Genomic DNA, 25,581 nt, shown 5'->3' with positions numbered 1-25,581 from the left:
CATCACTTTGCACCCTCCTCTGATCATCACTTTGCACCCCCTCCCCTCTTCATCATCACTTTGCACCCCCCTCATCATCACTATGCACCCCCCATCATCATCATCATTTTTCCCCTCCTCTCATCATAATCACTTTGCACACCCCATCATTATCACTTTGCACCCCCCTCATCACTTTGCATCCCCCCTCATCATCATGACTTTGCTCCCCCACTCCCCTCATCATCATCACTTTGCACACCCCTCCCTCAACATCATCACTTTGCACCCCTCCCCTCATCATCATCAGTTTGCAAACCCCCATCCCCCCTCCCGTCACCTGCTCTGCTAATGCCAGGATGATTTAAAAAAAATAATAATTTTACTCACCTATTTCCCACGCAGGGATCTCCTGGGCAGCACAGGCTGGCTGCTATCTCCCGCTACACTGTGTGGAGGCAGAGTTCACAGGTCTTTTCTCAATGAAGCCGCAGCTCCTGCAGCTCACACTGAGAGGAGGCTTAAGCTGTGTGTGTGTGTGTGTGTGTGTGTGTGTGTGTGGTACGCTCACTCACCTGGGGATCCGGGACAAGTGTCCTTGATCCCCATTAGCTGAGTGAGCACCTCTCCGCCCGGAGCCAGCCTCGCATGCCACTCAAAAGTGGCTGCTGATCCCTGCTCTAAGTAGTATGATTCCATTATTTTTGCCAGTGGTTGTATATTCAGGAACAAAACAAAAACTTAAAACATTTTCTGTGACTTTAAAAGTAAATTTTTTTGGGAAATGCTAAATAATAATAATAATAATAATAATAATAATAATGAAAGGTTCAGTACATTTATGACAGAAGTTTGACCATGACAAAGTTTTGTATTTATGGCAGCATTGATGGTTTAGTTCCGTACAGCATTCCTATAGGCAGAAGAACAGTTTGCAAAGTCCCAGAGAGAGGAACTGAATAACCAGCTCATGTAAAATGGTCAGCTTATGATGTTTTTGTCCTAGGCCTTTACAAGAGTTATACATAAAACACAATTAATGGCTCAGGCAATTTATATGGCTCAGGTTCCCTCCATTCCGCTTAGATTTTTTTTCTCATTATAAATGTTCTAGTGTTGTATACGATAAATGCAATCTCTTCACTTCAATCTAATCCGGTGCCTTTTCACATTTAATGTCCCTTTTGTAGCTCTCATGTCTGTATCTCCTACGCTCAAGAAGAGAAGCATAGGCCACAACATTCCATACAAATCTCAAGGCAGTCGGCAGATTCACAGCAGGCATCTACTATGCCACAGTCAGTGCTGCAGGAGTCAGCACAGTCCGGACATCCACCCATGGAGCAGCACGAGCAGCAGAACCCAGCAGAATCGGCTGAACATGAACCGCATGTCAAGACATCCAGTAGCAAGTTACACAGAGAAAGAAATTGACAGAATAACAGGGCCAGGGTACAATGCACACAGCAATCTGGGGAAAAAGGAATTGTATGAAAAGTTAAACACTGAATGTTTCAGGTTAATACATATTAAAATTCAAATAAGGTGCATAATTTATCTATGAAGTTTCCAAGGTTGGGACACATCTGGTTGACACACTAGTAAACTATGCTTCAGGTAAGTCAATTTAAATGAGAAAAATGTGGTCACTGTTGTCCATAATGGCAGAAATGCAGAATGTAGAAAGAGCTAGGGGAAACAACTAGTTAAACATAAATGAAAAACACCCTAATGACAATATATGTCTAACCCCTGAGATTGCTAAAACATTGCACATTCACCAACACAGCTTGAATATAAAATCTAGAAAGAAAAGTTCACATAAAAATGTTTCCACAGTAAAATTCCATGCAAACACAAAGTGATACATAAAACCTCAGCAGACATAGATGTTATAACCGTTGTTGACTTACAGTATATTTTTAATCTTGTCTGCTTGAAAAACAACCTAAACCACAAATATGCAAAAGCATGAATAACAAAATTATGCTAAAACCATAGATTTGCTCTTACAGACCCCAAAATTTATAATTTTTAGTTGCAATGTTTGCTAAGCAGGGGCCTTAATACTTTACTCACCGTTAACACTGCTGGTTCATTTGGCAACAGATAACATGGCATTCAGGACTCATAAGGCTGGATGGCTAGGTAGGAATTGTATTAAAGTGTCCCAGTCATTTAAGAAAAAAAATAATAATAATTTTGACAATTCTTAGAGACATGTCAAAAGTTTTGATCAGTTGGAGTCGAGCGTGGATAAGTACAATATCATATTTTTTACTTTTTATACCATAAAAAATGAATGAAAGGGGATCAAAAAGTCTGATCAAAACAAAAATGATACCAATAAAAACTTCAGATCACGGCGCAAAAAATTAGCCCTCATACATCCCCATATGTGGAAAAATAAACTCTTTTATGAATACTCTTTTATGATGCTTTCATATGCACAATATACTTATTTGTAAAGTAACATACCCTCTTGGGCACCAGGGGGGAGGTATGGGGGTTCACTTCCATCATTACTTGTTCGACTAATTTGTTTCTTAATAGGTGGTTGGGAAGAGACCTTTTTCTTAGAACTGGTCTTGGGGTTGTGAGGGAAATTGACTTCTGGGAAAGGATTACACTGTGTTCCATTGGTGATTTGTGGAGCTTGGGTCACAGGAGATTGCACAGAAGATTGACCTGCAGGAAAAATACAATGTTATTCACCATTACATCTAGAGATGAGCGAATTTTTGAAAAATTTGATTCGAGCGATTCGCTGAATTAAAAAAAAAAAAAAAATGTGGTTTGGTACGAATTCATTCGTTGCAAATCGCTATTAAAAACGGCTATTCCTGGCCTACAGACAGCCTCAATAGGGGTGTAGAACACTTTGCCTAGCTGTAACATGCAAAGGGTGTGTGCTGGGTTAGTGAAATAATACTGTTATTCATTATGACATGCAGATCCGAGGCCTTGCTATTAGAATCAATGTCGCAGAGCGGCACAATGACAGAGCCTGGAGGTGGCATCAGTATGAGGAGAACATACAGTGGCTGAATAAGACAGCGTGTAGGTGGCGGAAGCATGAGGAGACCATATAGTCTCAATATGGGTGTAGAACACTTGTAGAAGCCTTGTCCTAACATGCATAGGGGGTGTGCTGTGTTAGTGAAATAATACTGTTATTCAGTATGACATGCAGATTACAGGCATCGCTATTAGAATCACTGCCGCAGAGCATCAGAATGTGGCAGCAGGGGGACCATATGGCGTCAAAATTGAAGAGAATAAAGAGAATTTTTATGTTATTTTTATTTCATTTAATTTGAATTTATTAACATTTTTTGAAATACCCATTCTGGTGAGCATTGAGCTGGCAGTCCTCTGCCAGGCAAGATACCCCCTGTTCCAGCCCGTGCCTCTCAGCGCCCCTCTGACTGTGAAAGTGCGAATGTTTCAGTTAATCAGTTATTGTCACGATGCCGGCTGGCAGGTAGTGGATCCTCTGTGCCAGAGAGGGATGACGTGGACCGTGCTAGTGGACCGGTTCTAAGCCACTACTGGTTTTCACCAGAGCCCGCCGCAAAGCGGGATGGTCTTGCTGCGGCGGTAGTGACCAGGTCGTATCCACTAGCAACGGCTAACCTCTCTGGCTGCTGAAGATAGGCGAGGTACAAGGGAGTAGGCAGAAGCAAAGTCGGACGTAGCAGAAGGTCGGGGGCAGGCGGCAAGGTTCGTAGTCAGGGGAGATAGCAAAGTTCTGGTACACAGGGTATAAACACACAAAAACGCTTTCACTAGGCTCTAGGGCAACAAGATCCGGCAAGGAAGTGCAAGGGAGGAGACTAGATATAGCCAGGAAACAGATGGGAACCAATTAAGCTAATTGGGCCAGGCACCAATCATTGGTGCACTGGCCCTTTAAGTCTCAGGGAGCTGGCGCGCGCGCGCCCTAGAGAGCGGAGCCGCGCGCGCCAGCACATGACCGCAGGAGACGGGAACGGGTAAGTGACCTGGGATGCGATTCGCGAGCGGGCGCGTCCCGCTGTGCGGATCGCATCCCCAACGGCCATGACAGGGCAGCGCTCCCGGTCAGCGCTGACCGGGGAGCTGCAGGGAGAAAGGCGCCGTGAGCGCTCCGGGGAGGAGCGGGGACCCGGAGCGCTAGGCGTAACAGTACCCCCCCCCTTAGGTCTCCCCTTCTCTTTATCGGGTAACTGCCTCCCCTGGGATGAGGACACCGGGAAAGGATGGAGGGATTCCTCAATGGCAGGCAGAACCGCAGGAGTAGGAATGGGGAGAGAGGGCAGAGGGCGAGACCTGGCACGGGGCAGTGTGACACCAGGACGAGGGCCATGAGGGGACACAGAAGCTTGCCTGGGAGGGGGGGAGGGGCATTTCCTGTGGCAGGCAGAGTCCTTAATGACCTTAGGGGGACCGGATACAGGAGGAACCACAGAGTTACGGCAAGGGATACTGGGAACCGGTTTTAGACAGTTCTTGGCACAAGAGGACCCCCAACTCTTGATCTCCCCAGTGGACCAATCCAGGGTTGGGGAATGAAGTTGAAGCCAGGGAAGTCCAAGGAGAATTTCCGAGGTGCAATTGGGGAGGACCAAAAGTTCAATCCTCTCGTGATGAGATCCGATGCTCATAAGAAGGGGCTCCGTGCGGAAACGTATGGTACAGTCCAACCTGGCTCCGTTGACCGCGGAGATGCGGAGTGGCTTGACAAGACGGGTCACCGGAATATGGAATTTATTCACAAAGGACTCCCGAATAAAATTTCCAGAAGCTCCAGAGTCCAGGCAGGCCACGGCTGAGAGGGGAGAGCTGGCTGAAGTGGAAATCCGAACAGGTACCGTTAGACGTGGAGAAGCCGACTTGGCATCAAGAGACGCCACACCCACGAGAGCTGAGTGTGAGCGTGCGTTTCCCAGACGTGGAGGACGGATTGGGCAATCCACCAGAAAATGTTCAGTACTGGCACAGTACAAACAAAGATTCTCTTCCTTACGGCGATTCCTCTCTTCCAGGGTCAGGCGAGACCGATCCACTTGCATGGCCTCCTCGGCGGAAGGCCTAGGCGCAGATTGCAGTGGAGACTGTGGGAGAGGTGGCCAGAGATCTAAGTCTTTTTCCTGGCGGAGCTCTTGATGCCTCTCAGAAAAACGCATGTCAATGCGAGTGGCTAGATGAATGAGTTCATGCAGGTTAGCAGGAGTCTCTCGTGCGGCCAGAACATCTTTAATGTTGCTGGATAGGCCTTTTTTAAAGGTCGCGCAGAGAGCCTCATTATTCCAGGAAAGTTCAGAAGCAAGAGTACGGAATTGTATGGCGTACTCGCCAACGGAAGAATTACCCTGGACCAGGTTCAGCAGGGCAGTCTCAGCAGAAGAGGCTCGGGCAGGTTCCTCAAAGACACTTCGAATTTCCGAGAAGAAGGAGTGTACAGAGGCAGTGACGGGGTCATTGCGGTCCCAGAGCGGTGTGGCCCATGACAGAGCTTTTCCAGACAGAAGGCTGACTACGAAAGCCACCTTAGACCTTTCAGTAGGAAACTGATCCGACATCATCTCCAGATGCAGGGAACATTGGGAAAGAAAGCCACGGCAAAACTTAGAGTCCCCATTAAATTTGTCCGGCAAAGACAGGCGGAGGCTAGGAGTGGCCACTCGCTGCGGAAGAGGTGCAGGAGCTGGCGGAGGAGATGGTTGCTGCTGCTGTAGCTGAGACTGAATCTGCTGTAGCTGCGACTGGAGTTGCTGAGTCATGGTGGTCAAGTACGACAGCTGGTGATCTTGTTGGGCAATCTGTCGGGCTTGCTGGGCGACCAGTGTGGGGAGGTCGGCGACAACAGGCAGAGGAACTTCAGCGGGATCCATGGCCGGATCTACTGTCACGATGCCGGCTGGCAGGTAGTGGATCCTCTGTGCCAGAGAGGGATGACGTGGACCGTGCTAGTGGACCGGTTCTAAGCCACTACTGGTTTTCACCAGAGCCCGCCGCAAAGCGGGATGGTCTTGCTGCGGCGGTAGTGACCAGGTCGTATCCACTAGCAACGGCTAACCTCTCTGGCTGCTGAAGATAGGCGAGGTACAAGGGAGTAGGCAGAAGCAAAGTCGGACGTAGCAGAAGGTCGGGGGCAGGCGGCAAGGTTCGTAGTCAGGGGAGATAGCAAAGTTCTGGTACACAGGGTATAAACACACAAAAACGCTTTCACTAGGCTCTAGGGCAACAAGATCCGGCAAGGAAGTGCAAGGGAGGAGACTAGATATAGCCAGGAAACAGATGGGAACCAATTAAGCTAATTGGGCCAGGCACCAATCATTGGTGCACTGGCCCTTTAAGTCTCAGGGAGCTGGCGCGCGCGCGCCCTAGAGAGCGGAGCCGCGCGCGCCAGCACATGACCGCAGGAGACGGGAACGGGTAAGTGACCTGGGATGCGATTCGCGAGCGGGCGCGTCCCGCTGTGCGGATCGCATCCCCAACGGCCATGACAGGGCAGCGCTCCCGGTCAGCGCTGACCGGGGAGCTGCAGGGAGAAAGGCGCCGTGAGCGCTCCGGGGAGGAGCGGGGACCCGGAGCGCTAGGCGTAACAGTTATGGTTTATTGTTATTGCTCTATCAATTTTTTTTAAATTTAAATTTAGAATAAAAAGTGTGGTTACAAAAAAACTAATCCAACAAGGAGTCACATGTCACATGGCGAAATAATGACAGAGCCTAGAGGTGGCAGAAGCATGAGGAGACCATAATCTGGCAGAGTGACACAGCCTGGAATTGGCAGAAGCAAGAGGAAAGCATATAGTAGCTGAATGACACAGCCTGAAGTGGCAGCAGCATGAGGAGACCCATAGGGCCTCACAATCCATAAGATAAAAATATGAATTTTCTAATTTAAATTGAATATTTATGGTAGCTAGTGCTACCATAAAAATGTTTAGGTAATGTCCCAGCAGCATGAAGAGACAATATAGTGGCTGAATGACACAGCCTGGAGCTGGCAGCAGCATGAAGAGACCATATAGTGGCTGAATGACACGGCCTGGAGTTTGCGGCAGCATGAGGAGGAGACCATAGGTCCTCACAATCCCTAAGATAAAAAGAGGAATTTACAAATTTAAATTGAAGATTTATGGTAGCTAATACCACCATAAAAATGTTTAGGTAATGTCCCAGTAGCATGAGGAGACCATATAGTGGCTGAATGACACAGCCTGGAGGTAGCGACAGCATGAGGAGACCATAGGGCTTCACAATCCCTAAGATTAAAAGATTAGTTTTCAAATAGAAATTCAAGATTTATGGTAGATAGTGCTACCTTAAAATGTTTTCAGTAATCTACAAGCAGCATGAGGAGACCATATAGTGGCTGAATGACACAGCCAGGAGGTGGCGACAGCATGAGAAGACAATAGGGCTTCACAATCCCTAAGATTAAAAGATGAATTTTCAAATTTTTATGGAATATTTATGGTAGCTAGTGCTACCATAAAAATATTTAGGTAATGTCCCAGCAGCATGAGGAGACCATATAGTGGCTGAATGACACAGCCTGGAGCTGGCGGCAGCATGAGGAGCCCATATAGTGGCTGAATGACATGGCCAGGAGTTGGTGGCAGTATGAGGAGGAGACCATAGGGCCTCACAATCCCTAAGATAAAAAGTTGAATTTTCAAATTTAAATTGAAGATTTATGGTAGCTAGTGCTACCATAAAAATGTTTAGGTAATGTCCCAGCAGCATGAGCAGACCATATAGTGGCTGAATGATAAAGCCTGGAGCTGGTGGCAGCATGAGAAGACCATATAGTGGCTGAATGACACAGCCTGGAGGTGGCGACAGCATGAGGAGCTTCACAATCACTAAGAGGGCTTCACAATCCCTAAGATTAAAAGATTAATTTTTAAATTTAAATTGAAGATTTATGGTAGCTAGTGTACAAGCAGCATGATGAGACAATATGGAGCATGGAGTTTGTGGCAGCATGAGGAGACAATATAGTGGCTGAATGACAAAGCCTGGAGTTTGCGGCAGCATGAGGAGTCCATATGGTGGCTGACTGACACAGCCTGGAGTTTGCGGCAGCATGAGGAGACAATATGGTGACTGAATGAGAGTCCATTTTGCGATGGTGACATTTTATGAAATGTACAGAGCAGCATATGTTTGCTATGGGAAATTTCTCCTGATCTGGACAGTTCCTAGAATGGGCAGAGGTGTCATCAGAGAGCACTGTGGTCGTGACAGAAAAGAAATCCAAAAAGAAAAGAATTTCCTCTGTAGTATACAGCCACTAATAAGTACTGGAAGGATTACAATTTGTTAAAAGAAGTAATTTACAAATCTGTTTAACTTTCTGGCATCAGTTGATTTTCCACCAGAGTTTCACCGCTCACTACATGATGGCACAGTCAGATATATAACGCATATCTCTGACTGTGCCATCATATAGTGAGCGGTGAAAGGCAGGTAGAAAATAGCAACTAGTCCATTCATAAGCCACACACTACCTTTTTTGCCCCCTGCTTGGGTGAGGCCTCTTAGATTAAATACAGAAATAGCACAGCAGCACAGAGTATTTCTGAAGGGAACTGTAGTGATGCAGGCTGTGTGCTTCACTACAGTTCCTAACAGAAATACTCTGTGCTGCTGTTAACCTCCTCCGAATGCTTGATGAAAAACTGCCACACCACCAAGTAGCCGATTTTCCCACCAACAGTCTGCACTAATTGGCTGCTACTGCCGCTGTCTCCAGGAACCCCTGTTACACTACCTCCCGAGAAGGTAGGCTGCCACGAAGCAGGTGGTCTCCCACGGGCACGTTTGGCTCCAGAATTTCCACTTCTGCCACCATGCTGACTGCCAACCATGCTACCACCATGGCTCAGCTGCTGCCTCACGGGCAACCTGCAACCCTCCAACTCTTCTCCTGATGATGATGAAGCCCCTTCTGCACCTGGCTCCCAATTGCGATCGGCATTATCATCATCAACAAGTGTCTGCACGTCACTGATGTCCTCCTCAGGTTCCCCAACAGTGTCTGCTTCAGGACCCTGAACGCTGGCAACACCACCTTCCATATCACTCTCCTCATCACTACTTGCCCGCCTGGCGGAGGAAGCAGCGGATGTCTCTTCCACTTCTTGGCTGGGCAGTAGCTGCTGACTGTCCTCTATAAGATTGTCCTCACTGAATAGTGGAGCTGGACCCCATAGCATAAGATACTTCTGTAGGGGTGGGAACAGCATGGGACTGAGGCAAAGGCAGGACAGGGACTGCTGCCGGGCCATGCCAACTGAGTGCTGTGTCTGAGGAACCCACGGACTGTTGACTGGGGGTATCACATGTCACTTGTGATGAAGTCGATGACCGTGTTAACCAATAGATGATGGCAGATGGGTTGCTGGTCGAGACACGACCGCTAACAGATACAGGAGATCAGGCCTCTCGCTGTGACTCCTGCTGCTACTCGCCCCTATTCTGCTGCAACCTCTGTCTGCGCCTGATGAATTTATGCCTCTGCCACTCCTCTCTGCACGTCCTGACACTTCTCTGCCTGACATACTTAGTGCGTATATGAGGGGAGTACAATACGTTTCACTACACTTAAAACAGTATTTGTCTAGAACAGCAGCAGATGTGTACTTTTGACTGGCCTTTTATAGTAACCCTTAAGACTTTATCAGGAACAAAATGGTACAACACTTAGATGTACGTATGTGGTATGCACTTATGAGGGCAGTAGAATGCGCTCCACTATGCTTAACAGTATTTCTCTAAAACAGCAGCAGGTGTGTACTTTTGGCTGTCCTTTCACAGTATCTAGGCCCTTGAGGCTTTAACAGAAACAAAATAGTACACCACTTGTATGTAAGTATGTGCTATGCACTTATGAGGGAAGAAAAATGTGCTACAGTACGCTTAAAATAGTATTTGTGTACAACACCAGCCAGTGAGTACTTTTGCCTGGCCTTTCACAGTATCTAGGCCCTTGAGACTTTAACAGTAACAAAATAGTCCACCATTTAGATGTACGTATGTGCTATGCACTTATGAGGGCAGAAAAAGTGCTACAGTACACTTAAAAGCTTTTCTGTTCAAAACACAGCGCTGTCTGTCCCTATCTGTCTCTCTGTAGGCAAAGGCTGAATTGACTGGCTGCAATATGGCTGCCTATTATATAGGGCTGGGACATCATAGGGGTGATTGGCTGCTAATAGACTGCATCCTGCATGTGATTCAGGGTCATCCCGCCTACCCTTGTTCCTGCCCCCCAGGATACCTTGCCCCATGTCCTCACATGTGGATCCGCCATTTTAGATGTCGTGGAGCCTAAACCACACTAAATGGAGTTTAATGGAGCGATTTGCGGCAATATTCGCATTCGTTGCAAATCAAATTTTTCCTGAAATTCGGAATGATGTCGGATTTGTCACTTTCGATTCGTTCATCCCTAGTTACATTTATATGTGGACAATGTTTTGTTTTTTTTAAACACACATGGGCATTACTAATCTTAATACAAAAACACAACCAACTGCTGTCTTAACAATTTAAAGGGGTTGTCCAGTTTTCACCTTTTTCTTTTTAACCTCTTAAGGACCAGGCACGTATGAGTACGTCCCTGCACCCTGGGTCTTAAGGACCAGGCACGTACTCATACGTCTGTGGGAATTTCGGTCCCCGCCGTGCGCCGGGCAGGGACCGGACCGGGGTGACTGCTGATATCTATCAGCAGGCACCCCGCGCAAATGCCCAGGGGGGTCATCATGAATTCACACTTGCGATTTGCGCGATTCCGGGTCATTCCGGGTCTATGGTGACCCGGTGACCCGGAATATAAGGGGGATCGCGGGTGTCTACGACACCCACGATCCCCCTGAAGAGACAGGAGTGAGGTGGTCTAGACGCGACCATCAAAAGCAGATCGGGGGCGGGGGGGTTGACTTTCGTTTTCCCCGTCCTGCCCACCCACAATAGGTGGGGCAGAATGGGGAAACCGAAGAGGGCCGGCGCCGGAGTCCACTTACCGATCTGCGGAGGCTGCGGGCGACGATCGGCATTGGAGATTGGCGGGCGACGATGTCGTGCAGCAGGCTCCCTGGATCCGACGGAAGCCGGTAAGTTGCCTAGCAACATCTGGAGGGCTGCAGTCCGAGACCACTATATAGTGGTCTCTATACTGTAGCACTCCAAATGTTGCAAAACTACAACTCCCAGCATGCCCAGACAGCTGCTTGGGCATGCTGGAAGTTGTAGTTTTGCAACAGCTGGAGGGCTACAGTTTGAGACCACTATATGGTAGTCTCTGAACTATAGCCCTCCAGATCTTGCAAAACTACAACTCCTAGCATGCCCACACAACTGTTTGCTGTCTGGGCAAGCTGGGATTTGTAGTTTTGCAGCATCTGGAGGGCCACAGTTTGCAGTGGTCTCTATACTGTAGCTCTCCAGATGTTGCGCATCTGCAAATCCCAGCATGCTGGGAGTTGTAGTTGCGATCCCTCCAGCTGTTGCATAACTACATCTCCCAGCATGCCCTTCGGTGATCAGTACATGCTGGGAATTGTAGTTTTGCAACAGCTGGAGGCACACTGGTTGGAAAATATTGAGTTAGATAACAGAACCTAACAAAGTTTTCCAACCAGTGTGCCTCCAGCTATGTCAAAAGTACAACTCCCAGCCTGCATGGTTTGTCAGTACATGCTGGGAGTTGTAGTTTTGAAACAGCTGGAGGTATGCCCCCCCCATGTGAACATACAGGGTACATTCACACGGGCAGGCTTACAGTAAGTTTTCTGCTTCAAGTAAATTTTTCGCCGCAGCGCAAACTCCTAGCAGGGAACTCACTGTAAACCTCCGCCAGTGTGAATGTACCCTAAAAACACTACACTACACTAACACATAATAAAGGGTAAAACACTACATATACACCCCCTTACACTGTCCCTCCCCCCCCCCCCAATAAAAATTAAAAACATATTGTACAGCAGTGTTTCCGAAACGGAGCCTCCAGCTGTTGCAAAACAACAACTCCCAGCATTTCTGGACAGCCACTGACTGTCCAGGCATGCAGGGAGTTTAGCAACAGCTGGAGGCACCCTGTTTGGGAATCACTGGCGTACAATACCCCTATGTCCACCCCTGTGCAATCCCTAATTTAGTCCTCAAATGCGCATTGGCGCTCTCTCACTTCGAAGCCCTGTCATATTTCAAGGAAACAGTTTAGGGCCACAAATGGCTTATCTCCGAACTCGGGAGAAATTACACTACAAATTTTCGGGGGCTTTTTCTTCTTTTACCCCTTATGAAAAGGAAAAGTTGGGGTCTACACCAGCCTGTTAGTGTAAAAAAAAAAATATTTTTACACTAACATGCTGGTGTTGCCCTTTACTTTTTATTTTCACAAGAGGTAAAAGGAAAAAAAGACCCCCAAAATTTGTAACGCAATTTCTCCTGAGTACGGAAATACCCCATATGTGGGCGTAAAATGATCTGCAGGCGCATAACAAGGCTCAAGAGTGAGAGCACACTATGTACATTTGAAGCCTAGATTGGTGATTTGCACAGGGGTGGCTAATTTTACAGCGGTTCTGACATAAACGCAAAAAAATAAATACCGACATGTTACCCCATTTTGGAAACTACACCCCTCACAGATTGTAACAAGGGATATAGTGAGCCTTAACACCCCACAGGTGTTTGACAAATTTTCGTTAAAGTTGGATGGGAAAATGAAAAAAATTATTTTTTTTCACTAAAATGCTGGTGTTACCCTAAATTTTTTATTTTCACAAGGGAAAATTGGAAAAAAAGCCCCCCAAAATTTGTAACCCCATTTCCTCTGAGTAAGAAAATACTCCAAATGTGGATGTAAAGTGCTCTGCGGGCGAACTACAATGCTCAGGAGCGCCATTGGGATTTTGAAGAGAAAATGTGTCCGGAATTTAAGGCCACGTGTGTTTACAAAGCCCCCATAGTGCCAGAACAATGGACCCCCAAACATGTGACCCCATTTTGGAAACTACACCCCTCACTTAATGTAATAAGGGGTACAGTGAGCACTTTCACCCCACAGGTGTCTGACAGATTTTTGGAAAAGTGGTCCGTGAAAATGAAAAATTAAATTTTTCATTTGCTCAGCTCACTGTTCCAAAGATCTGTCAAATGCCAGTGGGGTGTAAATACTCATTGCACCCCTTATTAAATTCTGTGAGGGGTGTAGTTTCCAAAATGAGGTCACATGTGGGGGGTCCACTGTTCTGGCACCACGGGGGGCTTTGTAAACGCACATGGCCCCTGACTACTATTCCAAACAAATTCACTCTTCAAAAGCTCAATGGCGCTCCTCCTCTTCTGAGCATTGTAGTTCGACCGCAGGGCACTTGACGTTCACACATGGGGTATTTCCATACTCAGAAGAAATGGGGTTACACATTTTGGGGGGTATTTTCTGCTATTAACCCTTGCAAAAATGTAACACACACATTTTAGTGAAAAAAATATATTTTTTTTACATATGCAAAAGTCGTGAAACCCCTGTGGGGTATTAAGGCTCACTTTATTCCTTGTTATGCTCCTCAAGGGGTCTAGTTTCCAAAATGGTATGGCATGTGTTTGTTTTTTTTTGCTGTTCTGGCACCATAGGGACTTCCTAAATGCGACATACCCCCCAACCAAAATTTGCTCTCAAAAAGCCAAATATGACTCCTTCTCTTCTGAGCATTGTAGTTCACCCGTAGTGCACTTCAAGTCAACTTATGGGGTACCTCCATACTCAGAAGAGATGGGGTTACAAATTTTGGAGGGTATTGTCTGCTATTAACCCTTGCAAAAATGTGAAATTTGGGGGGAAACACACATTTTAGTGAAATATATTTTTTTTTTACATATGCAAAAGTCGTGAAACACCTGTGGGGTATTAAGGCTCACTTAATTCCTTGTTACGTTACTCAAGGGGTCTAGTTTGCAAAATAGTATGCCATGTGGTTTTGTTTTGCTGTTCTGGCACCATAGGGGCTTCCTAAATGCAACATGCCCCCCAAAAAACATTTCAGAAAAACGTACTCTCCAAAATCCCCTTGTCGCTCCTTCGCTTCTGAGCCCTCTACTGCGCCCGCCGAACACTTTACATACTTTACATAGACATATGATGATATGTGCTTACTCGAGAGAAATTGGCCTACAAATACAAGTATACATTTTCTCCTTTTACCCCTTGAAAAATTCAAAAATTGGGTCTACAAGAACATGCAAGTGTAAAAAATGAAGATTGTGAATTTTCTCCTTCACATTGCTGCTATTCCTGTGAAACACCTAAAGGGTTAAAACACTGACTGAATGTCATTTTGAATACTTTGGGGGGGGGGATGCAGTTTTTATAATGGGGTTTTTTATGGGGTATTTCTAATATGAAGACCCTTTAAATCCACTTCAAAACTGAACTGGTCCCTGAAAAATAGTGAGTTTGAAAATGTTGTGAAAAATTGGAAAATTGCTGCTGAACTTTGAAGCCCTCTGGTGTCTTCCAAAAGTAAAAACTTGTCAATTTTATGATGCAAACATAAAGTAGACATATTGTATATGTGAATAAAATTTTTTTTGGGGGAATATCCATTTTCCTTACAAGCAGAGAGCTTCAAAGTTAGAAAAATACAAAATTTTCAATTTTTTCATCAAATTTTGGGATTTTGCATCCAAGAAAGGATGCAAGTTACCACAAAAATTTACCACCATGTTAAAGTAGAATAGGTCACGAAAAAACTGTCTCGGAATCAGAATGATAACTAAAAGTATTCCAGAGTTATTAATGTTTAAAGTGACAGTGGTCAGATGTTCAAAAAACGCTCTGGTCCTAAGGTGTAAAATGGCCTGGTCCTTAAGGGGTTAAAGGGTCCAAAACACTGTGAAACAAGAAAATAATGGTTACTTACCAAGATGATCCAGTGGCAATCCCCTTTACAAGCTAAATTTTTTCTTTTTAAAGATGCATGTGTGTGTGTGTGTGTGTGTGGGGGGGGGGGGGGGGGGGTTAAGGGGAAAAAATTGAATCTGCCCTGGGTGACAATACTCTAGGTATTCCCTTGGCTGTTTTTAACTTGGATGCTGACTGCAAGCAGGAGCTTGGGCTCAACACTGTCAAAAATCAAGTGACCATGGAAGCAAAACAGAGGTAGAAAGGCGCTTATTTTAAGTTTAGAAAAAATTTCGCAACCCCAATCCTGCAAATGCAAAAAATAGTGGCGATGGAGTCCATGGAATAATAGTAGAGATCGGGAGAATCTGCTCTCTACACAGCAGCACCTACTCTCTTCTTCAAGTATATGAGAGTGTATTCAAACTTAGCAAACAGAGAGCTATTAAAATGACACTAACCCCTAATATAGCAAAGAATTCATCAAGGGGAAAAAAAAACTGATGTTTCTTGACTGGCCTCATGAAAAGTCAGATCTAAATCCCATCACGGTTCTGTAGGGTGTTAGTAATATTTTGCTACCTGTGCACAGGCCAAATAGCACATCTGTAAAGTTTATATTGCAAAGTCTGCTTATGAGTGTTTCTTTTTTAGTTACATCACCTTTATTTTTATTTATATATAGAACAAGGTTGAAAGCAAGAATTCTGCTTCAAAAAATCTACAGTGTATCCGCTCTGTGTGAACATATCCTTTTGGTATGTTTGGAATTGTACATCTGCCCTATGTTTGAATAAAGCCAGTCATTCTACAAAAAAATTAATAAAATAGTCTTCCCCAAAATGTTGTTACAAAGGTGGCATGTAGTTGTCTACCTACAAATGTCTTCTTACGTTGTTCATCCCCCATTAAGACTGCTTCTTCATACAACGTGTGCACTGACGGCTGCTTTTTCATAGACTTCCATGCAATTTTACGGCTGTATTTGTGTAAAAAATATGCTTTGTTTTACACAGTGTAAACATGCAGCATTTCAAAAGGTCACATTTTTCTCTAGGCATCAAAGCTCAAAAACATCACTAGACATTCACCATAAAAGAGTTAAAGGTTTTTAATGATGGGGGTATGCTAAAACATTATCAAACTGTTATATCATATGGGAAGAACTTTAGGGACCATGCACACTATGGATAATTTGCCTGAAAAAGCCCATTAGTCAAATGGAGTTTAAGTTGCAGGGTGCAATATGTGCTGAAAATTCTGTGTGAAATTAAAGGGTTTATCCAGTCCCTTTAGCATACCTTGTGTGCAGGGCACGGCGGTGTCACGCTGTTCTTCACAGGGTTTGCCTTGGCAAAGGGAGTCCCACAGGGGAGGAAATGCCAAAAGTCATTCATGAAGAAATCGAATAATGGTTTACTCCACGAAAACTGGAAATGGTAACCATGGTGACGACAACCGGGAAGAACATCTTGTCTGCTCTGGGACAAGGAAGGCCGAGCCATGCGCCCTGCATGGCACGTGTTCAATCTGGTTGCCAAGCGGTTCCTGAAGTGTTCCCTCCATCTGCAAGCCATCCTAACAGTGGGAAGGAAACATTGCATGCACTTCAGCCACTCGTACACCTCAAAGTACACCCTCTTTGAGCCGCAGCATCAGAACGGCATACCCTAACATAGTCTGATTTGCAGCGTTTCCACACGTGAGACTTCCACCCTCCATATGGTGGACCGACTATGCGAACAGAGAAAAGCCATCACCGATTACGTGATGATCCAAGCGGATAGGGGGACTCCCCTGTGTAACTTCAATGTCAACCAGTGGCAGCTCATACGTGACATCTGCCGTTTACAAGTGTTGGAAACAATGGCTGGTCAGGGCACTGGAGACATGGTGCGTACATCTCATGGCCACATGATCCCTGTGGGGGCTGAACTGGAGGAGGAGGGGGAGGGGCACCGTGGAGCACAGTTTAGGTTTCATGAGAAGGGCGGTTTTTCGAAGCATCTGACAGCAGAGGAGGAGCAGGAGCAGCTAGAGGAGCTAGAGGGTTATATGGAAGGTGAGATAGAGGACCCAGACACACCGTGGCAGTATGCAGTGGAGATGGAGGCAGGGAGTCCCTCCGAGTCAGTTGCACAAATGGCATGATGCATGCTCACTTGCTTGTGTTTTGACCACCAAATTGTCACCATTTGGCAGCGGGATGACTTCTGAATCTCCACCTTATTGGACCCCTGCTTCCGGCACAAAATGGGGGCCTTTTTTACACCCACTGAGAGGGAGGACAAACTGACCTAATATAGAGACATCCTACGTAGTCAGTTGGCAGATGCCTATCTGCGCCATCGTTCATCCTCTTGAAGGTCTGACTCTGGGGGCCCTTTGCACTCACCTTCCACTGCCATGGCTGCGCCTGAGTATACAGTCGCTGACCCGTATAGTGAAGCAACTCATCAGCAGCAGGTAGACCTGGAGCAGGACCTGAACCAGCAGGTGGTGGCATACCTTGACATGACCATGCCAACACGCCTTGAAGATCCGCTGGACTTCTGGGCAGCCAAACTTCATTTGTGGCCGCAACTAGCAGAGTTTGCCCTTGAAAAGCTGTCCTGCCATCAGAGAGGGGATTTAGTGGCGGGGGCCATAGTCACCCCAAGTCTGTCCATGAAAAATGTGGAGAGACTGACCTTTGTGAAGATGAATCAGGCATGTATCAGCCAGGATTTCCCCCCACCAATGCCTGATGCATCAAAGTAGATTGACCATGGTGCCACACCAACACTTCACAAATATGGATAGTGCTAAACATATTTAAGGCGCTGCTCCCCAGTTACATTATCAAAAACCAAGAATACGGGGGTTTTAATCAAGTCACAATTGTGTGGGTGCTAAATGTACCAATGAGCATAAACCAGAAAAGAGAGAAAAGTGTAACACTGAAAGAATATCAGCACACCAATATTATAATGCAATAAGACAAATCTTTATTAAATGGACACATATCCCCTGTAAACAATTACACATCTGTGATGGGGAGGGAAAGTTGCACCCTGGGAAATGGCAGTGTTTGTAGGTGGAAATAGGGAGAGGTTCCTGTGTGGAGCCACCCTTTTTAGGGCGAGTAACACTTGCCAAGACGGGAATTAATATTGGCCTTATTAATAGGGCCTTACAGGGGAATTTTTACCCCACCGATTACAATGGACCATATATTGTTCCACCTTTTAGAGCACATGGTGTTTTTTGCACACCTTTCCTTTTGTTTGATTTAGAAAAAAACATTTGGGTACATATATTTTATCCTAAGCATATTATTAAAAGTTAAGTTTTAAGTAATGCATATCCTCAATACTTACTTACTGCACACTAACTCTTTTACAAAAGAGATAATTTTCTTCTGCCTACCGGCCTCAGCTACTATTCTGATCCTGCCACCCGCCTGATGCCACACATCTGATGCCAAGTTCTCCTTTTTTCATCCTCCCTTGTCACGGGGTACTGGGATTGGCACCCACCACACCACTCTGTCAGCGGGTCAGATTCAGGACTCCTGATGCTGCTGCTGTCACCTCCAGGCTGTCTCATTCTTCCACCATATGTTCTCTCCATGCTTCTGCCACCTCCAGGCTTTGTCATTCAGCCACTATATGGTCTCCTCATGCTTCCACCACTTCCAGGCTATGTCATTCAGCCACTATATGTTCTCCTCATGCTGCCGCCAACTCCAGGCTGCGTCATTAAGCCACTATATGTCCTCGTCATGCTGCTGCCACCTCCATGCTTTGTCATTCAAGCACTCAATGGTCTCGTCATGCTGCTGCCACCTCCACGCTGGGTGATTCAGCCATTATATGGTCTTCTCATGCTGCCGCCACCTCCATGGTGTGTCATTCAGCCACTATATGTTCTTCTCCTGCTGCTGCCACCTCCACGCTGTGTCATTCTGCCACTATATTGTTTCCTCATGCTGCCGCGACTTCCAAGCTGTGTCCTTCAGCCACTATAATTTCTCCTCATGCTGCCGCCAACTTCAGGCTGTGTCATTAAGCCACTTTATGGTCTCCTCATGCTGATGCCACCTCCAGGCTCTGTCATTGTGCCGCTCTGCGACAGTGATTCTAATAGCGATGCCTCTGATCTGCATGCCATACTGAATAACAGTATTATTTTACTAATCCAGCACCCTATGCCTGTTAAAGCAAGGCAAAGTGATCTATACCCCTATTGAGGCTCTCTGTAGGCCAGAAATAGCCGTTTTTAATAGCGAATCCCCACAAATAAATTCGGGCTGAAATTCATTTTTGGGGAAAATTCGGTGAATCGGCCGAATCAAATTTTTCATCTCTAATGAAAGCTCCTGAGAACTGACTTTTTTGCCATTTGTTATAATCTGAACCTGTAAATAAAAAGGGAATATGAAAAATTTTCATACTTGATAGTTGTAGGGGCTCCACACATTCTGTTGAATCAGAGGTCACATTTATTGATTCTTTTTGTTTTATTTGTTCCATTTTCACTCCATTAGTAGGTCACTGGGAAAACAAAGAAACAAACAAACCATAACATTTAGGACAGTCAGACAAGATTATAAGGACACAACTAATATAATTAATTTTGGAATTTTACAATCTAGGGTATGGGGGTAGAGTGGAAACAGGACACATTTCTATTCCCAAAGAGGGTGGGGGTATAATCTGTGCACATTGCTTTGGGGATGTAGGGGTTGGTTGTTGGTGGAATTAGTGCACATTACTATCCATGTGTGTGTGTGTGTGTGTGTGTGTGTGTGGGGGGGGGGGGGGGGGTTCTGGAATCAGTACAGATTGATATGCACATGGTGGGTGCATGGGGATGGTAGTGTAATTGGAGAATTGGGGGGGGTTGAACAGCATGATTTCTAATGTCCTCTGCTTCATGACTTCACAACTCCATCTCCATCACTACTCGAGCTATAGAGTAAAATGATGGTAATACTGACAGTTGATGGGGGTTTGTGTGCGAATTCTCACAGCATGTGTAAGTGTGCACAATAATTTATGTTTGTTACAGCGTGTCACCCCAGTAGTAAGTAGATTACATAAGGTGTGTTACAAAGTTTCAACCCAGAAGTAAGAAGATTACACAAGGAGGAGGTTGTTATAGTGTGTCACCCCAGTACTAAGGTGATTACATGAGAAGGAGGTTTGTTACAGTCAAAAGGTGACCCCGGAAATAATAGGACTGTTAGTTTAACCTCTATTGTATGTAAATTGTTTGAGGGTTTTTTAAGAGGTCCTATTTTGGAGTACAGTGCCACATAAAAGGTTGGTGCATAAAATGAGAAGGATGTGGCTGTGGGAGAATGTGTGCAAGTGGGTAAGTAACTGGCTCAGTGATAGGAAACAGAGGGTGGTTATTAATGGTACTTATTCTGATTGGGTGACTGTTACTATTGGGGCACCACAGGGGTACGCCTTGGGTCCTGTTCTATTTAATACATTCAATAATGACCTTGTCGAGGGATCGTATAGTAAAGTAGCAATCTTTGCAGATGAAACTAAACTCTGAAAAGTGGTTAACACAATAGAGGACTGTGCACTGTTACAAATGGATCTGGATAGGTTGGAGGTTTGGGCCAGGAAATTGCAGATGAGGTTCAACACTGATAAATGTAAGGTAATGCACATGGGGAGGAAAAATCCAGGCTGGGATTATGTATTAAATGGGAGAACACTTGGGATGACTGACGTGGAAAACGGACTTGGGAGTCTTAGTTAACAGTAAATTTAGCTGTAGTGACCAGTGTCGGGCAGCTGCTGCCAAGGCAAATAAAATCATGGGGTTCATCAATAGGGGCATAGATGCCCAGGACAAGGAAAGACTTCTACCGCTGTGCAAATCACTATTCAGACCACACATAGAATACTGTGTACAGTACTGGGCACCAGTGTACAGGAAAGATATTGTGGAGCTGGAGAGGGTTCAAAGTAAAGGCAACCAGAGTAATACGGGGAATGGGAGGACTACAGTGCCCAGAAAGATTATCAGAATTAGGGTTATTTAGTTTAGAAAAAAGAAGGCTTAGGGGCGACCTAATAACTATGTATAAATATATCAGGGCACAGGACAGAGATCTCTCTCATGATATATTTATACCCAGGACTGTATCTATAACAAGGGGGCAACCTTTTCGTTTAGAGGAAAGAAGGTTTCTACACCAGCACAGACGGGGGTTCTTTACTGTAAGAGCAGTGAGACTGTGGAACTCTCTCCCGGAGGAGGTGGTCATAGTGAATAACATTACAGTTTATGGATATTAGATTTATAGGGGTTGATCCACAGATTTATTCTGACTGCCATATTTGGAGTCGGGAAGGAATTTTTACCTCTAAGATGAGGGTTTTTTGCCTTCCTCTGGATCAACTCAGTAGGGACTCATTAGGGATATAGGTTGAACTTGATGGACTCAGGTCTTTTTTCAACCTTATGAAATATGATACTATGTCACCCGAGTAATAAGGTGATTACATAAGAAGGAGGTTTGTTACAGTGCGTCACCCCAGTAGTAAGGTGGTGCATGTCAAACGGTAGGCCAATGGGAGGGGTCAAGGGATGGCAAAATTAGCTTTTGCCTAGGGTGGCAAAAATCTTTGCACCAGTCCTGTTGTGATGTCTGACTCAATGAGCAAGTGCAATAGATGTTTTTCATAAAAAATACAATATAACAATTTATGGATAATAGATTTATGTGGGGATCTTTGATCCAGGGACTTGTTTTCATTACCATATTGGAGTTGCCTGTCTTTACTGCTCAATAATGCCCTGTCTTGATTGCCCTATAATGTCCCATCCTGACTGCTCTACAATGCCCTGTCCTGACTGCCCTATAATACCTTGGCAATAGCAGTATGTGGAGGGGCATGTTAACATTAAAAGGGTACTCCGCCCCTAGACATCTTATCCCCTATCCAAGGATAGGGGATAAGATGTCTGATCGCAGGGATCCCACTGCTGGGGACCCGTGCGATCTCTCCTGCAGTCCCCCGAGTCATCAGCTCTCCGGAGCTAAGTTTGCTCCATGGCTGATGACAGGGGCCGGCAATTCGTGACGCCATGGCTCCACCCCTTGTGATGTTGTGTTCCACCCTCTTAATGCAAGTCTATGGGAGGGGGCGTGGCAACAGTCATGCCCCCTCCCATAGACTTGCATTAACTCTTTAAGGACTCAGCCCATTTTCAGCCAATTTTATTTTTGCATTTTTGCTTTTCCTCCTCGCCTTCTAAAATTCATAAAACTCTTTTATATTTCCATTTCCAGACACATATGAGGGCTTGTTTTTTGCGTGACCAGTTGTTCTTTGTAATGACATCACTCATTTTACCCTAAAATGTATGGTAAATCCCCCCAAAAAAATTTTGTGTAGAGAAATTTAAAACGAAAATAATAATTTTGCAAATTTGGGGGGTTTCGTTTCGAGCTGTACACTTTACGGTAAAATATACATGTTTTCTTTATTCTCTGGGACAATACGATTAAAATGATACCCATGGTTACATACATTTCTATTATTGTACTGCTTTAAAAAAAATCTCAAACTTTTTTTTACAAAATCAGTCTGTTAATAATTGCCCTATTTTGACCACCTCTAACTTTCCTATTTTTCCATATTCAGGGATTTGTGAGGGCTCGTTTTTTGCACCAAGATATTTTGCGCATTTTCTTTTATCTGTGATCTTCTGCTCTGGTCTGCTGGAAGGCAGATCAGTGCAGAAGACCCCGAGAGACGTACGGAGGAGGGTGAGGGGACCTGCGTCCGCCATCTTGGCTGATCTGATCCCCGCGACAGTGGCGCGGGTAATCAGATCAGCCATTATAAGTGCTGCACTGCAGCAGATGCCGTGATCTGTATTGATCACGGCACCTGAGGGGTTAATGGCAGACATCAGCGCGATCGCTGATGTCCCCCATTACCGGCGGGTCCACAGCTGCCGGAACCCGCCGGGAATGAAGCAAGCGCATCTCCTGCCCTCATATCACAGCCGCGCCATAAATGTACAGCGCTGTGCGCTAAGAGGCGCTATGCAGCGCCGTACATTTATGGCGCATGTCCTTAAGGGGTGGGGCATGATATCATGAGGGGGTGGAGCCATTACGTCATGTCCCTCTGTTCCCGGCATCATGAGTCATCAGCCACAGAGCTGGAGAGCTGATGACTCGGGATGCTGCAGGAGAGATCGGGGGTGACCCCAGCGGGACCCGTGCGATCAGACATCTTATCCCCTATCCTTGGATAGGGGATAAAATGTCTAGGGGTGGAGTACCTCTTTAAGTCACTCAGCCTCCTCCATAAGAACACGCTGCAAGCTAGAAACTAGCGTCGGTGCAGTGAGGATGAATGATGTTGTGCAGTCAAATGTCCCCACATATACCACCATGATATGAACAAAATCACTGCAAGGATGGCACAGAAGCACTAATTGAGGGGACATGCACCAGAACGAGCAGCAATGTACACCAGACAGAAGTATTGTTAGGTGGTGCATCAGGCTATAAGATCTGGGGCTTCAGGTCTCCCTCCCATGTGTGCCATCATTTTTGCATGGAGAAGTAGAAGAAATTCAGTGAGGAAATCCACTGCGACTTTCACTACCATTTACTTCAATAGGGCCTGGGGACATCTGCAAATCTATCGCACATTTTTCAGGGATCCGTTGAAGGGAATTGTAACGAAAGTTGCAACAATTTTCCTGCAATGGGAAACCAAATTTGAGTTTATCACTGCATGAATGTACCCCAAAACAGGACACTTAAGGCAGGGTTCAGGTGCAGTGGTAGTTTTACCACAATTCGGCATAATACTGCGATGCGGTTACTTCCTCCATAATTTGCCCATAACAGCCAAACAGATAGTTTTTTAGTTTTTTTTTCAGAAACCTTATTAAAAATGAAAGAAACAATCTGATGCTATGGGCAAGTTTTCCTCCGCACACATTTTGATAAAAGGTACCACAAAAGCAAGGAAATCTGAGGTAAATTGTGGGTTTTACTGGACAGTGATTGGCACCTGCATACTAGATCCATGCAAACCCAGCAGGACATGTGGACTGTACCTCACTGGAACAATCTAAACGTCCGCTTCAGTAGAGCCAAAAGCTACATTTGTTGAGGCTAAAATAAAAGTACTAAAATGTTACTTAAAGTAGACATTTTATGTAGATCTTTATCAAGAATCAGGTCTCAGAATATATTCATGGTGTTATATAATAAATGTAAGAGAATATAGTAGCGCACAGAATAGTAAATTACTTTCATACTTCTCTTTTCCTAAAAAATTCTTCGGAGCTGTGGAAACATGTGCCAATCATTAAAGGAGCAGCAATTGTTTGCTCTTTATAGCATCACTCACCTATTTGGCGCTAAGCCTTTACACAGCACTCTTTTATATCTTCTTATTCAGCCACCTTTGTACAATCTTCTGCCTGTCTTCCACATTTTGTTTAGCATGTCAATCCTTTTATATGTATCCTCTCATTCCTGTGCTGTATCCCCTTCTTACGCCCATCTGCATAGTCTGGGCTCTTCCCTGCCCCCTAGTTCTCTGAATTCCAATTAGTTAATTTCTTACAGACTATTCTACTCGACTCCCCTTCCACATACCTCTACTTCTCTTGGTTCTCCATTCAAAAGGAACGTTTTTCCCTGAGTCCTTTTCCTCTTCTGCAGACCTCTTTACTCAGGAGAGGTCTACTTACTTTTACTGTTCATTCTCTCTCTTTACTTAGTTTTGGAAGTCTCACTGGAGTCTGTCTGTGAGTTTCCTCTCTGGGGACAATGTGGGAGTTTATGTGACCTTAATAAGCAGGTTCTGCAAACTAGATCCATAAATATACACTTGTATTTACAAATGTAAGGTGCTATTTTAAATCCCTTGCTCTAAGCCTAAGGTTTTCACAAACTTTATCGAACACGCTTTTTTTTCTCAAAAGTAACATTTTTTGAAGTTTAAATGTAAATACGTCGTTCATTTTGAGATCTTATTTATGCAAGAGTTTAACCCCTTAAGGACTCACTCAGCCCATTTTGGCCTTAAAGGATATATGCAGTAAAAACAAACTTTATTTCCCTGTGCCCGGGCTGCAAAAAGAAAAAAAAAACACATTTTACAGGCACCTGTAAAGGCAGCATAAAGTGGTCCTTCAGCAGCAGATCCGCAGCGTAATACGATAATGTGAACGTACCCTAAGGCGTTACATATACATCAGCATTGTGCTCTGCTCTGTTCCATGCTTTTTTCTGCCGAATGGACCCTGAATGGGTCAGAGCATAACAGCTCTGGTTCTTGAGGGGTCCCATTGACTTTGAATGGGGTCCGTTGGTTTGGCAGAGAAAAAATGACTGCTTGCAACTTAGATGAACTCAGCAAAGGAGCTCTTCACAACAAAGAACAACACTGATGGGAATGAGGTCTAACATTCTAGCTGTTCTGTGTCTTTGGTTTAGTTTTATACTGCACAGGTACAGTTCTTTGGTGTCATCGTTGCTTCTGGTTCTTCCTCCTTTGCCTGCAGATCTGGAGTTTAGACTATATCCTGGCTGTGTATTTTGAGACTTTCACAAACCCCTCTTTGTTCCCCGTGCTGCACCCGATCACATGACTTAATTGCTACCAACTCTGTATTTGTTTTTTAAAGTTTTCAGAAATTATTATT

The 25,581-nt window shown here is 45.1% G+C and overlaps 1 protein-coding gene across 3 annotated transcripts in view; it reads right to left on the bottom strand.

Moving 5' to 3' along the window:
- Positions 1–815: 815 nt before the first annotated feature.
- Positions 816–25,581, bottom strand: part of LOC130357916 (myoD family inhibitor-like) — a 34,566-nt gene continuing 9,800 nt past the window's right edge. The window contains exons 1-4 of one of the 3 annotated variants that reach the window (XM_056560669.1): positions 24,530–24,570; positions 19,325–19,424; positions 2,458–2,667; positions 816–1,450 (exon numbers count right to left, since the gene is read on the bottom strand). In XM_056560669.1, the coding sequence (XP_056416644.1) occupies positions 1,194–1,450; positions 2,458–2,667; positions 19,325–19,403 (546 nt within the window). In that variant the 5' untranslated portion in view covers positions 19,404–19,424; positions 24,530–24,570 and the 3' untranslated portion in view covers positions 816–1,193. Of the gene's footprint in view, positions 1,451–2,457; positions 2,668–19,324; positions 19,425–24,278; positions 24,426–24,529; positions 24,571–25,581 lie in introns of those variants that run through there. The other 2 variants (XM_056560667.1, XM_056560668.1) reach the window with 2 other exon arrangements.

The sequence above is a fragment of the Hyla sarda genome, chromosome 2 (genome assembly GCF_029499605.1).
Source record: "Hyla sarda isolate aHylSar1 chromosome 2, aHylSar1.hap1, whole genome shotgun sequence".
In the NCBI taxonomy this organism is placed as follows: Eukaryota; Metazoa; Chordata; class Amphibia; order Anura; family Hylidae; genus Hyla; species Hyla sarda.
This window is presented reverse-complemented; position numbering and strand designations above follow the sequence as displayed.